Raw genomic sequence first — 14758 nt, 5'->3', positions numbered from 1 at the left:
AACAAATATACACTCCGTATATTTTTAAGAATCACAACCTACCCTACTTTCAAAATACAATAGTGATCTTAAGAAAAGAAGTCACAGTACAGTTGAGTAGCCTGAGCTGCTGGGGAATTTGAGGTGGGCACGGGACAGCGTCCGAGTCCTGCCACTAGTGCTGGGACGGTGCCTTGGCAGTGCCCGGGGTTAGAAGCCAGTGGCCGCTCTGCCCCCGCCGTGTTCAGTGGGTTAGTATTTTCACCACTTGGAGCTCAGAGTGCTCTCGCCACATGCTGGTCTCCTGGTGTCACAGGCCTCGCCTGACTGCTTGCTGGGAGGGCTCGCCCAGCCACCATCCCTGCTCACTGCCAGAGTGCTGGCCCCGCACTCCCACCACATGTTCTAAATGTCTCGTTCACAGGGCAGACCACGCTATAGTGACTAATTTCGTCTTTATCTCCCCAAGAAGAATGCCAGGTCCCCAAGGAAAAGTCCACCAACTTGCTACGGAAGCTGCTATTCATCACGTCTTCTTTCCCAGCGACCACACTACACTCTACTCTGCATTAGGGGATCTCCTTGCATTTGTCTCAAACTGGGTGACTCTCTGAGAGGCTGAGATGAATGGGTGGGCCGCACTCCAGCTGCAGGGACAACAGCTGGAGGAGGCACCGTGCTGTGAGCTTAAGCGGAGGGCTGAGGGACCAGGGACCAGATGATAGAAGGCAACCCTCCGGCCAGGGCTCTTGAAACACAGGAAAGGCAGCACCAGGAAAGGCCTGGAGGTAGAACTTGGCATCTCAGAGGCACGGAGAGGCACCAATGTGGCTACAGAGTGACAGAGACAGGGCAGCCACAAGATGGGGGGAGGAGATTTGAGGCAGGCCCGGCCCGGGCCAGGCTGAGGTACGTCCTAGGGCAACAGCTGCCACGGGGCACCTGTGCGTGGGGGGCACATGCTGTGTGTCTTCCAGAGCAGACGGTGCGCTTGGACGAGAAGCGTGTAAATGCATCAGTATCTGCTACAGAACCGACTGTGCACAGGCGAAAGCAGAGGCCGATTGCCAGTGTCAGGACAGACGGCAGGAAGTGCTTGTTAACTGAAGAATCTAAAATGAGGTGCACGTCTGAGATATTCTAAATGTTTCATTGTGAGATATGTATGCAGAGAACTCAGTGGAACGTGTGTGTCCTGCTAAAGACACGCTGACATGAAACGAGAAGCCCTGGGTGTCATTCCCGTTGAGCCCTCTCTCCCCCGGGAGGTGACCGCTGTCCTGCACTTGTGTCGGCCACTCCCTGTGTTTTTTAAATCCTCACCCAAGGATATTTTTATTGTTTTTAATTATGCATCAGTATCTGCTACAGAACCGACTGTGCACAGGCGAAAGCAGAGGCCGATTGCCAGTGTCAGGACGGACGGCAGGAAGTGCTTGTTAATTGAAGAATCTAAAATGAGGTGCACTTCTGAGATATTCTAAATGTTTTATTGTGAAATATGTATGCAGAGAACTCAGTGGAACGTGTGTGTCCTGCTAAAGACACGCTGACATGAAACGAGAAGCCCTGGGTGTCATTCCCGTTGAGCCCTCTCTCCCCCGGGAGGTGACCGCTGTCCTGCACTTGTGTCGGCCACTCCCTGTGTTTTTTAAATCCTCACCCAAGGATATTTTTATTGTTTTTAATTGATAATGAGAGAGAGAGAGAGAGAGAGAGAGAGAGAGAGAGAGAGAAAGAGAAACAGCAATCAGGGGCCTCCCATACATGCCCCAACCAGGGCTCAAACCTGCCACCTAGGCATGTGCCCTGACCGGGAATTGAATCTGCAACCTTTTGGTACGAGACGACGTTCCAACCGACTGAGCCACGGGCCAGGGCTCCCGGGTGTTTTATACTTTTATTCCCTCGTCAGGTTTTCTTAAAGAGCAGCCTGGCGGCTGAGCCTGTGGGAACCATGCACATGTGACTGAGCTGTGTCCCTGGGACGTCCTCTCGCACCACTGTTTCTGCGGCCCACCCCAGCGCAGTGCTGCTCACGCAGCCGTGCACCTGCCCCTCTCCTGTCCCGGCGGCCCAGAGCTCACTGTCCCGTGGACACGAGTTTCAGACATTGCACCTCTGGGGCACAGTCATTTCCTGGATGAGCAGGAGTTTCACTCCGGTGTAACCCTAGGAGGGCAACACCGTGCTGTCCTGAGCTCCCACTCAGTGAGGGTGGGACCCCTCCGCCTCGAACCTGGGCCGACACTTGTGTTTCCTCCCTTTCTACTTCTGCCCATCTGGTGAGTGAGTGCCTTCTAATCCTTTCTAGATTAGGGTCACCTCTTTCCAGCCAGCTCTCATAATTTGCCAGTCTTCACGGAAATGTCTTACAACGAAATTCAAGGTCCTCTCTCTGTGTTCATCAGTGATGTACACCAACCTCAAGCAGGTAACTGAGCTGGGAGAGGGGGTTGCCCTGGAGGCCAGAGAGGCCCAATTCCTTCACACTGTTCTGGTAGGACCAGTGATGTGGTAGAACTGCAGCCGAAGCCACGTGACAGGTTTAAAACATTCTTATAACACACACAACACGAAAAGAAGCTTAGTTTAAAAAGAGAGAAACAGCTAGCCATTATGGCTCAGGGGTTGGGCGTTGACCTATGAACGAGGAGGTCACGGTTCGATTCCAGGTCAGGGCACATGCCTGAGTGGCAGGCTTGGTCCCCAAAAGGGGGTGTGCAGGAGGCAGCTGATCGATGATTCTCTCTCATCATTGATGTTTCTATCTCTCTCCCTCTCCCTTCCTTTTTGAAATCAATAGAATATATTTTTTTAAAAAAGATAAAACGTGGGTTGCGGGCTCAATCCCCAGTAGAGGGAGTGCAGGAGCAGCCAATCAATGATTCTCTCTCATCACTGATATTTCTATCTCTCTCTCCTTTTAAGAAATTCTTTTCAAAAAATATATTTAAAAATAAATACATAAAAAGGAACGGGTTGCAATCACAGCAGAGGATAAGCGTCAGTACCCTCCTCCGGGCGGGTGACTGCCACAAACCAGCTGCTGCGCTCTGGGTGAATTCCTTCTGGTCGAGTTACATCGTCAATGCTGCCCTCCCTGCGGGCTCCCACTGGCCTCGCTGGGAGCCCCCTTCAGTCAGGGCCTGGCTCCTCTCATCTCAGACATCAGCTGGATCCTAACTCGCTCTCCCTAAGCTCCCGTCCTGCCCCCTCCTTCTGAGTCTTGTTGAAACCAGGCATAACAAGCTCCCTTGGGTGATAAAAATGCCCAAAGGCAGTAAAAATGAGGAGGACACATAAAGCATTTTCATTCTCATTACACAAAGAACAGCTACAGTTCCCTCCGCACTAATGCAAAACTCGGTGCCATAAAATCGTGAGCAGAGGGTGCACCCTTCCCTGGGAGAGAGAAATGACGGGTTTTTTTTTTTGTCAGTGTGCATGACAAACAGAATTAGCTATTTTTAACAGAAAGGAAGTATCCAGAAGCTTTCCATGTATAAAAAGCTCCACAAAGTACTGTAAGAATTACAATAGAGATTAGTCACTGTCACCATTGTTTCCGACACGGCTGAGGTAGGTGAATGTCTAATTCATACGTTCTAGAAGGTGCGTGATGATGAGAACATCTGCTTGTTTTTAGAAAATTCCAGCCTGTCCCCCACCCCGCACCCCGGCACTGACGTGTCCCCGAGTCAGTAGGACCATTAGCCGGCGTCGCGCTGCTCTCTGCTCCATGCCACGCTGGGTGTGCATGACGGGGTTTCCTGAGGAAAGCAGGGGAGGCCGCGGGGTGGGACCAGCAGGAACAGACGTGTGGATGTCACAGCGCGGGGCACGCAGGGACCACAGCAGCAGCAGCCTGGCCAGGGCACAGGGCAGGGAGCGTGGACGGGCCTGAGAGGGGCCAGAGTCCCACCTGGACGATGCTGGGTTACACAGAGCCTATGTCTTTGTCAGGCATTTTGTTTCTAAGAAACAGACTCCCTCCGGTCAGCACATCAGAGTGTGGGTTGCTGGTGGAGAAGATGGGGCTCCCTGGGCCTCCCAGGGCTCTGCTTCTGCTTCTGTCCTCACTCTTGCTAGCCATGGCTCCGCTCAACCCCACAGCTTCCTTCGTTTCCTCTGCCTCATTTAGCCCCTTTCCCCCCAGCTGAGAAGTGTGACGATCTCAGGGGACAAGAAGGGACAGGACCAGCCTCCTTGATAGCAGAGCAGTGGTGGCCTCTCCTCCCTCCCAGTGTCGGGGTTTCTAGCCTGGATTCAGAGCTGAATCCATTACATCAGTTCTGGGTGAAAGTCCTGGCTTTCTTATTGCAAGAATTAGTAAAATCAAGTCTCTGGAGCTCCTTAAAGATAAAATTATTAAAGTAACGATGCTGTGGTGTTAGCTATGAACTCAATGTGAACAAGTCTGGGCTGGCCGGCGTGGCTCAGTGATTGAGCGTTGACCTATGAATCAGATCACGGTTCGATACCTGGTCAGGGCACATGCCCGGGTTGCAGGCTCGGTCCCCAGTAGGAAGTGTGTAGGAGGCAGCCGGTCAATGATTCTCTCTCATCATTAATGTTTCTCTCTCTCTCCCCCTTCCTCTCTGAAATTACACACACACACACACACACACACACTCACACACACTAATAAAAGGGTAATATGCTCATTAGACCAGATGTCTTCCAGATGTTATTCTGAACATCCTTCCTGACAAAGCTGGGGGCGTGGCTGGCCTGCAAACTGCCAGCATCCCTTTGTCCAGGCTGGCCCCGCCCCCTAGCAGGGACCCCTACCCCAATCGGGGCATGGCTGGCCTGCAAACTGCCTGTGGTCCCTCGCCCAAGCTGGCCCCACCCCCCTGCTGGGAGCCCCCAACCTGCTCCATGGCCCCCTTCAGGGCAGGCCAGCTGTCCCCCACCCATGCACAGGCCTCTATCCTATATAATAAAAGGGTAATATGCAAATTTACCCTAACAGCGGAACAACCAGAACGACCGCTGGACCAGTCACTATGAGGCGCACTGACCACCTCTTGGTCCCTTTCCCCAGCTGGCAGGCTCTGATCACCTGATGGTGAATAGAGAACTGGAGGTGGGTTGGGGTGGGGGACAGGGCTGGCAGCGGGCAGCTGGGGAAGATGGCCAGGCCTAGGGACTGTACCCGCTCACGAATTTTGTGAGCTGGGCCTCTAGTATATATATAAAAACACCACATGAAACAAAACAAAAAATAAATGTGAACTAGTCTGTGGGAACTGCCATCAGTGGGAGACTCTGGCCACAGTCCCAGCACAGCCCCCTCCCCTTCTAAACAAATGCAACCGGGGGCAGGGGGTACGGGTGAGAGGGAAATTCTAGAACCAGCTGCATCTATTTAGAAGAGGAGAAGCCAAACGCGCCAGCAGGAGACTCGGACACATCTCTGATCTCGGCTTCTGCCCCTGCCTAAGCATGCAGCTCGAGGCCACCTGGAGTTCTGAAGGAAAATCTCTATTTCTTTAGAAGCAAATGCTAAGAACAAGAAAACGCTTAGGAACAGGAATTCGGACCGAGTTAAACACCAGAGTTGTTACTAAATGAGATTTAGAAAAATGGTTTGCTTTCACTTTGAACAAATGGAGTGTTTAGAAAGGTCAGAGAGGACCTACACAGTTACCACTGGGTTTGTTGGGGTGAGGGAAAGCGAGGGACAGTGCCACCTTCATGGGGAGGTCGGCTCAGGAAGCAGCCTGACCCCTGGAGGGTCCAGGAAGCACACATGGGGACAGACTGCTTTCTTTCCAGTCCTGGCAAGGATCCTGCGCAGGATTTAGCGGGGCGCACGCTGCACCCCCACTCCCAGCTACAGACTCAAAGGTCATAACAACCCACGTGGGCCTAGTGCGGAGCACCTCCACCCTGAAGGCCGGCACCAGGAACTGGGCTCCTCACCCCCCCGGGGAGCGCGGAGGGTCAGGGCAGAGGCACAGCTGCCTCGAGAGGGGAGTCCGCAGGCTTCCCCCGCTCCGAGGAAGGCTTTCTCAACGCCTGTCTTTCACTTACAGGTTTTATCCTGGTCATTGGGCTGGTGACGTTCTACAGAATCGGCCCGTACACCAGCCTGTCCTGGTCTTGCTACCTGAACATTGGCGCCTGCCTCCTGGCCACCCTGGCAGCCGCCATGCTCATCTGGAACATTCTTCACAGGAGAGAGGACTGCATGGCGCCCCGAGTAATTGTCATCAGCCGCTCCTTGACGGCTCGGTTTCGCCGGGGGCTAGACAATGACTATGTGGAGTCACCGTGCTGACGGGTGCCAGGGAGGGGCCCTGCCTGGGACTTTATCCACTGTAATGGAACAGTCTAGAAACCGAGGGACTGCCTGCTGGAGGCGGCGATTCCCAGGGTTTCTCCTATATGCATATGTACGATACACAGGTATGTTTACTATGTTTATATAAATATATGATCATATATCGTCCGTGCCAGCCTCCCCGACCCACTCACAACCTGGCTTCACGCTCACGCACGTCGCAAGGCGGCCAGCCCGAGATGCACGTGAGGGCGCAGCTGCCCTGCTCAGCGCCCAGGTCTGGGGTTAATTTATTCTGTGCCTGCTGAGACGGGCACCACGGCCACCCTTTCTTTGGTGAAGTAGAACATCCCGGGAAATTTTCTGGAAATGGCTGTATTTTCCTCGAGGGGCTCAGAATTTATAATCAGATGGTTATGGCTTTAGGACAGGAAGGAGTTAGTAATGTCCGTTTGTGCCTGATTATTTTTCTAAGTTAAAATAAAATGGAAACCTCTTACCACTGTCTAAAAATGTGTGTTGTCTCTCCCTACACTGCCACGTGGTAAAAGGAATTTGGTCTGTTTTATGTGTTTTTTGTGGGTTAGCAGTAAGAGAAGGATTGAGACATTTTTAAAGATCTGGTGGGAGTGAAACTTTGGGTGACTCATGTTCTTATTCTCATTTCTGGTCAACCGAGCCTCAGACGCCCACCCTCCTACAGACTCTGCATACTGTGGTCATATGTTGGCAGATGCACAGTTAGTGGAGCCGGAGGGGAAAGTCTATTTGTTTAAAGAAATTCTGAGAGGGGTCCACTTCTCCCACATAAAACCTTTGGCCTCTCTTCAGTCAAACACTTGCTGGGCGATACCTTCACGATGCTACACGGACTCCAAACCACCCAGCTCTTAAACCTGTGAGAGGTGAACAGGCCGTAAGTCTCCAGGCTGAACAGAAAACATTAAAAAACTGGCCCATATCCTCAAGGACTGCCTGACGGCATCTAAAGGACCGGCCTTTGATAGCTGCACGGCTTGTTGAGCTCATGCCACCTGGAAGTGGAATCGCTGTGGCCGTCCTCTGGCCCAGGACGTTGACCCTGGGCGCTGTAGGTGCCATGCAAAGCCAGGGCAAGGCCCGGCTGTCATTAGGCTGAGCCTCCAACCCCAAGAAACTTTTAGCTTTGTTGCTTTTAACGTTCCAGAGAAGTGAGGTGGCCAGTCTGGAATTCAGACTATATCGCTCCAGGATAGTCAGAACAAATGGTCCTGCTCACCATCTGGGGTATGCGGATGCAAACAGTCATAAAGCAATTGAGGATGATTTCAAAGCATCCATGGCCTAATCATCTATAATAAAGCTAGCAGTCAGTGTAGCAACAGCCAGATGCCTGCCCCATAGCCAGTACGCTCATGGGAACATCTAGGTTTGAGCTTCCTCCTTTGAGCTTCTTTCCGACAATGGATTTCCCCCAAATCATATGCTAAAAATAATTGTTTTTGAAAAAGAATAATGAAATATTTAAGATGTATAATTTTAATAATATTATGTATATGATTATATAAATGTTCATTAAAGTTTTAAAGTTGGCCATGTGGTTGATTCTAGTCTGTGATCGTGTTTATATTAAATAAAAAGTGAGCAGAGAAAGGCTGAGCTACGCCATGTAGCCACTCTAGGTCACTCCCAACAAGAGTCCCCTTGTCCACATGGCCAGTGTTGACAAGGCCTCCCAACTGGAACAAGGCTTGGCCTGTTTCAGAAATAAGCCAAGCAACCAAGCTCTCACACTAATTTGAAAGGCGCATCCATGTTACGGAAACCATCACTGCCAATGAGGAAGGCTTGTTCCAGGCAACTTCATTTTCCATCTTTCTCTTCCCACTTTAGCTTCATTCTGTAATAATTTTTCTACCCTTTCGAGATTGAAAGCTGTCAAATGTCTCCGGGAAGAATTGCTGAATTCTCTCAGGAACAGAGAGGAAGCTGCTTTTAGACAGCTGTGATTGACTTCTTTCAGAGTAATTTTAATTGCATTTTCTCTGTACTGTTTTGAGTGTTTCTTATCAAATCTTTTTTGTTTAGTAGCAATTGTTCCCAGAGGGACAGGTATTACAAATACTTAGCAACTGCAGAACTTTCTACTAGGAAGTGTCCAGAACACAATAAAATGAATTAAAACAACTAAATAACAGCCCAAGAGGCTCTAAACATTGCAGAGGCCGAGAGCCAGGCTCACCTGCTCCCTACGCCCAGCTGTGCTGCGCCAAAACTCACTGCTCTACAGCACATGCCAGGCGTGTCCTGGTGCCTGCATGAGCAGCGACGTTTCACTGAGTGAAAAGACCAGGGAATACAGCATGACAGAGTCACAGAAGACTTACTGATCCTTAGACTCTCATCTAGAAGGGGAGAGCAAGTACCCTAAGAGTGTACACATCCCTTCAACACCTCTGAGAACTGAATCTTTACCTTTTGATGAGTTTGATAGATTTGAAAGCTTCGTCCATGTCTCCGACGGCGATGAAGAAGCTGAAGTTGAGCATGGCATTCCGGGTGGCCTTGTCGCAGTCCTCCAGCCCCACGAAATCTCGCAGGGGCCTCCTGCCCACCATCTGGGGGATGCGGTTGTGCTGTGAATCCACCCAGTTGTCTCCGTCTGCTTCTCCTGGCTGATTGAGAAAAGGCACTGATTACCTGTCAGTTCATGTAAAGCTAATGTCTACACTAAGCCTCTCTCACATGTCAGCTACGGGGGTTCCTCTGCAGACAGATGTGGATAGTCAGCAGGAGGCCCTGACAAATGCAACAAAATCAGTCCTCATTTGAAATCAGAGCTTTTGGCTTTGGTTTCATACAGCAGATAAGCAAAGGCAAGTCTATGTACATGAAATCATTTTTCAACCTCTGGTTCCCTAATACCAACTTTTCAAAAGTTGTACAATAGTTGTGAAAATCCTCAGCCTGGCTGGCGTTCTCAGTGGTTATAGCATTGCCAAGTTTGATTCCTGGTCAAGGGCATGTTCCTGAGTGGCAGGTTTGATGCCCAGCCCCAGTCTGGGCACAAACCACAGGCAACCAATTGATGTGTCTCTCTCACATCAATGTGTCTCTCTCTCCTCCTCCCTACTTCCCTCCCTTCCACTCTCTAAAAATCAATGGAAAAAAATATCCTTAGGTGAGGACACACACACACACATACACACACACACACAAATCCCCAACTACCAGCTTTGTTTTGTAAACTAGAAAATTTTTACTAACAAGTCAGACATGTACACATGTGCACAAGGTCTTAAGATGATACAATGCCATCATGATTTCAGGTGGAATTTTCCAAAATGATAACCTGAATTAGTGGAGTGCCCTCCACTGGTTTTTCTCAGAAGAAATGTCAACCTAGTGCAGAGCCCCCCAGACAGGTGTGCGGACAGAATGACTGTCTGAGCAGGAGCTCCATGTTACAGTGGCTGCCTGAGGCCTTTGTGTACCTGGCACCCTGAAATACAACCGACTGAGGGGACCAGCTCTGCCAACAATTGGCTTCCCTCCTGACCGCTGGGTGCTGCTCTCGCCTGCATGCCCACAGTCTCCTCCAGCCTACCGCCCCCACATACCACCCTCTGCTTCCCCACTGTCTGCTTCTTTCTCTCTGCAGGATCCGTTTCTCTGATGTACACACACGCTACCCTGTGTAAAACGGGGTCATGATCCATCCTCCTGGACCAGTGCCCCTGCACGTCACTGGTCTTGAATTTGTGCTACTCCATGATTTCTGCAAGGCTAGCCTCCACCACCTGCTCAGTTTCCAGCAGCTCTTCCATCTCACTGCTGCTTCTCAAGTTCATCTGTGGTCCCCAACTTCAGGGGGTGCTTGACCAGGGCCTTGAGACACTGGTAGGAGTTGTGGATGGCAAGACCCTTCCAGGCACCAGGGCATAATAAGACCCTTCCAGGCAACCCAGGGCAGCTTAAATTCAGAGTTCATGGCCATCTGTAGGCTGGGTCACACTGGGCAGGAGGCTGAGGTTTGGACTGACTTTGCATGGAACAGGGAACCTTTGGAAATGTGCATGTACAACAAACAACTGGCAATGCTGACCACGGTGGTTTAACAATCACAGGGCAGGACCTGAGGCCCATCAGCCCTGCTGCGATCTCATCAGAGCCCTGTTCCTGGGAGCACACTCGGGAATTCTCGCAGAAGCATGAGCACCTGAGGGCCCTGCTTCACCTGCCCCTTCCCCCAGCATTTACACCCACTCTCATTACAGCTCCTCCAGGAGAGACAACCACCTGCCCTGGCCACACATGGGAGCTGGGGGCCCAGGGCTGTTGACTCTCAAGTGTGGGGACAGAAACCTCCAGGATGTTGCCAAGGGAAATAAACACAGGTCCGTAATCAGAAAAAGAGCAGCTTTTAAAGAAATACAAGGCTTTATGGCCGCGGTTCTCAACCTGTGGGTCGCGACCCCTTTGGCGGTCGAGCGACCCTTTCACAGGGGTCGCCTAAGACCATCCTGCATATCAGATATTTACATTACGATTCATAACAGTAGCAACATTACAGTTATGAAGTAGCAACGAAAATAATTTTATGGTTGGGTCACAACTTGAGGAACTGTATTTAAAGGGCCAGAAGGTTGAGAACCACTGCTTTATGGCCATTTACCACAAGCACCTTAGAGTCAAATTAATAAGACTTCCTACATTGCAAATGTAGGTCAACTATTTCCTGGAAAGCAGACATCAGGTGACAGCCTGTGCATGCCACGTCTGGCCAGGACAAGAGCTCTGTGGTGACATGGGGAGCTGATACGGTGTCATATCCTTGATAAATCTGATTAAAGAGGACATGCAGGTGAGGTGGGAAGTGTTGTCATAGACAAGTGTAGCTCAACATAAAGAAAGATCTTGAGAAAAGGGCAGAGTTAAGGTAACAGAGGATAAGTGAGGAGTCATCTTACACTGCATCACACTCGTCTCCTCTCCTGGACAACGAGGGGAGTAGCACAGAGAAGACAAGAAATGAGAGAAAGACGCCGAAACCGGTTTGCTTATTGATTGTTCTCTCTCATCGATGCTTCTAACTCTCTATCTCTCTCCCTTTCTCTCTGTAAAAAATCAATAAAATATATTTTAAAAAAAAAAGAAATGAGAGAAAGACGCATAAATGTGTGAGAGGAACCAAAGTCCACAATGTGAGACAATGGGGGAGGGGGGGGCGCAATAGAAAGAATCCAAATGTCTCCCACAATTTTCTGAGTTCTCCAGTCCAAGAGCAGAAAATGCCAAAGGAGCACGAAACAATGGAATTCAAAATAATGCTCGTCTGGTGGAACCGATCTATTTCAAACAAGGGATTGAGAAAACCTACATCGACACAGCAGAGGGATTCTGGAAAAGCCACATGAGTCCATTCCCAATTTTCACAAAGATCCATTTATCACAAGTAAATGTCAGTCCGTACACTACTCATCATGCCAACAGCCATGCCATGTCATTTTATGTGGTATTTTTAGGGACATGGGAACCAGCTGTGCTCAGGTTCGTTGTTTCGATCGCTCCTGCCATGACACGAGCGGTTTTGCAGTCTCAGAACCACAGACCCACACTCAGCGCGTCAGGCGACGTGCAGGGGCCAGGGGGCCACGCAGCTGAGGAGACCAAGTCCCACGGAAGGCAAGCAACTCGGCCACAGTAACCACATTGGGGCATGAGCATGTATGTGCTGAAAACAACCCTGTCCCCTCACAGACTTAAAACCTACATGTATGTGACGTGCACAAACGTAGGTAAGTACAGACGCCTCCTGCAAGGCCACATGCCAGCCAGTGACCATCTCTGGGGGCTGGGTCTATGGAGATTTGCATCATCTCTGGTCTTTATTTCTCTTTTTGTAGCGTCTAACTGTGCTAGGAATACACAATTTTAAAAACACAGCTGAGTAAAAAGGGCAGGAAGGCTGCAGGGTGTGGTGCCCTCGGGGGAGCCCCTGGGAGGACACCCGCCTCCTCAGCACCTCAGCAAAGCCGTCTCCGGCTCCTCCTCACACTTGCTGGAATTTCAGGGGACCTCACACTTGCCGGAATTTCAGGGGACAAATCGGAGCAGACGGTTCGCCTTGTCCGTGAGCGGTGAGCAGAGGCGCCCCACTTCCCGCCGGGGAGCCCCAAGGCCAGCCCAGGAGAGGGACCCGAGAACGCGCCTGGTGCTCACGAGACTCGCACCTTCTTTGTGAAGTAATAATGGGGCACTTCCATCCCCAGGAGAGACTGGTAGGTGGGAGGCCGTGAGAAGCTGTCCTGGAGCAAGAAGCCATGCTCTTCGGAGATGAAGAAGGACAGGATCAACGCGTCCGCCTGGGAGAGGGAAAGATGGTTGTTAGCCTGGCAGTAGACTTTACTATTTTGTGTCTAATTCCCATTTTCCTTGCCGAGGGATTCACATAGAACACAGATAAAACAGGAGGAGCACATTCTGACGCAGATAATCCACTCTCCCCCAGGCCTCCGGCAACACCAGCCTCCACCGCCATCTCCTGTACTTTGGAAAAACTGGCGCATCTTCTGGAGGATGCACCTCATCCGGTTTGAGAGCCACGATGTCGTTCTCACTGACTGATGTCCTTGTGGCAAGGACTAACATTCCCACCGAGCTGGGATGGACACTCAGAAGAGCTCTCATGTTTAAAAGATCGTCCCCTCAGTCTCTTTACTCTGATCTAAAACCACCCGGAGCAACAATGACAAAAAGACTTCTGCCGCAGCTTCCAAGTAAGAAGGAGTGCATGGGGGAGGGAGGGGAGGCGGGGAGGACTCTTTAGGATCCTGTCCTGCGGGACTCAGAACAGCAGCACCCGGCTGCAGCCCCTTCTGAACAGGAAAGCAACAGGAGGCCCCGGGGTGCGGAGCCTTTTCTTGCTGTGTGAATTCCTACACTTCCTCATCATCTGCAGAAAAGACCCAAAGAGCTATCTGTTCGAACTGCTGGAAAGTGCGCTTCGCGGGTACCAGTGCACTCCCTCATCATCAATTTGCATGTTCTTATCACTTGTCTAGACTTGTCACCAGGCCCGCTACCATGAGGGAAATTCCCCTGGCAACGTCTTCGCTTCTCTCAATCCAGTGAAGAGATGCTACCTCAATACACTTTCCCACTCAGTGCTTCGGAACCAATGGTTGGATCCACTTCGGAAAATCTCGGAGCACGGACACAGATTGCTGATAACCTCAGGGCATCCGAAGGGAAATTCCTTGGCAGGGAGACAAGCCCCTAAAGTTAGAGGGCGGCTGTCCTTCGCTGACTTACTGAAGACCCTGCGTATAAATTCTCTTGGAAAGAGGTGGCTTAAAAAGCGGCACCGCATCCCTAACCGGTTTGGCTCAGTGGATAGAGAGGCGGCCTGTGGACTGAAGGGTCCCAGGTTTGATTCCGGTCAAGGGCATATACCTTGGTTGCGGGCACATCCCCAGTGGGGGGTGTGCAGGAGGCAGCTGATCGATGTTTCTTGCTCATTGATGTTTCTAACTCTATATGCCTCTCCCTTCCTCTCTGCAAAATATCAATAAAATATATTTAAAAATAAAAAGCAGCACAGCAAACCACTGGGCTTTCCCAGGCGCTAGACATCCGTCCCACGATGCACAAGAACGGGAAAGTGTCAGCGTCCAGACCCTCGGGACGTGGCCCTGAGAGTCATCAGGTGGGAGAGGGAGACCCTGCAGAGCTTGGGGAGCGGGTGGCGAGAGCAGAGGCCGTGACTGAGGCGAGGAGGCTGCTTTGGTCAGAATCGTCCGTGTCTGAGCGTCACGGCAAGTTGCGGAACGAATGAGGGGTCAGCACGCTGCCTCAGCGCCTCAGTCACAGGACACGCTGACATCAGGTGGAGAGAGCAGGAGAACAGAGTATTACACTAGCCAGGCAAGACAGAGGGTGGGCTCAGCCTCCTCGTGTCCGCCCACGGGAGAGGCTACACCGGCACACATTCATGTTCCACGTGAATGAATTTCCCTGTAACTTTCCTATAAACCTCATTACCAAGATTGTGCACCCGTAAGTCCCAAGTCCCCATGCCTCTAAACACAGATGCGGCTGCGCAGTACCGTGGGGCCGGCGCTGTCCTTGGCGTGGGCCTTTCTGTCCGTGGGCTGCAGCTGGGCTCCCGTTGCCTCCCGCACGGCCTCGCACACGAACAGCCTGGGCTCGCTCTGATCCCAGAAGTGGCTCACGGGAACAAGGTGCGCCAGCGTCCCATCCCCGAAGGCATAGCTCCTGAAAGAGAGGCCCATGGGAACCCATGAGAGAGCTCCTGTTCTCAGCCTCCGCAACACCTTCAGGCCGGTCTCCAATCAGCGTCAGGCCTCACCGGAGGGAGCACACTGCCTGGGAGCACACCGGCACACCGTGTTGCAATGCAGCCCGTCTGATCGTATCCTTTCACATTTAAAACAATTGGTTGAAAGAGTCCCAGTGGAGTCTAATGGGAGAGACAATGAGGCTTGG

General features: G+C 51.3%; 2 protein-coding genes across 2 annotated transcripts in view; one reads left to right on the top strand and one right to left on the bottom strand.

The window, feature by feature from the left end:
* Positions 1–6778, top strand: part of TMEM204 (transmembrane protein 204) — a 21572-nt gene extending 14794 nt beyond the window's left edge. The window contains exon 3 of the mRNA XM_006763927.2: positions 6024–6778. Coding sequence (XP_006763990.1) covers positions 6024–6268 — 245 coding nt within the window. The 3' untranslated portion in view covers positions 6269–6778. The remainder of the gene's footprint in view (positions 1–6023) is intronic.
* IFT140 (intraflagellar transport 140) overlaps positions 1–14758 on the bottom strand; it is a 94275-nt gene that overhangs the window by 36567 nt on the left and 42950 nt on the right. Inside the window, exons 16-18 of the mRNA XM_006763928.2 lie at positions 14359–14527; positions 12484–12615; positions 8726–8925 (exon numbers count right to left, since the gene is read on the bottom strand). Coding sequence (XP_006763991.1) covers positions 8726–8925; positions 12484–12615; positions 14359–14527 — 501 coding nt within the window. The remainder of the gene's footprint in view (positions 1–8725; positions 8926–12483; positions 12616–14358; positions 14528–14758) is intronic.

This window comes from Myotis davidii, unplaced genomic scaffold (genome assembly GCF_000327345.1).
Source record: "Myotis davidii unplaced genomic scaffold, ASM32734v1 scaffold599, whole genome shotgun sequence".
Classification (NCBI taxonomy): Eukaryota; Metazoa; Chordata; class Mammalia; order Chiroptera; family Vespertilionidae; genus Myotis; species Myotis davidii.
The sequence above is the reverse complement of the archived record's forward strand: the minus strand, read 5'-3'. Positions and strand labels throughout refer to the sequence as shown.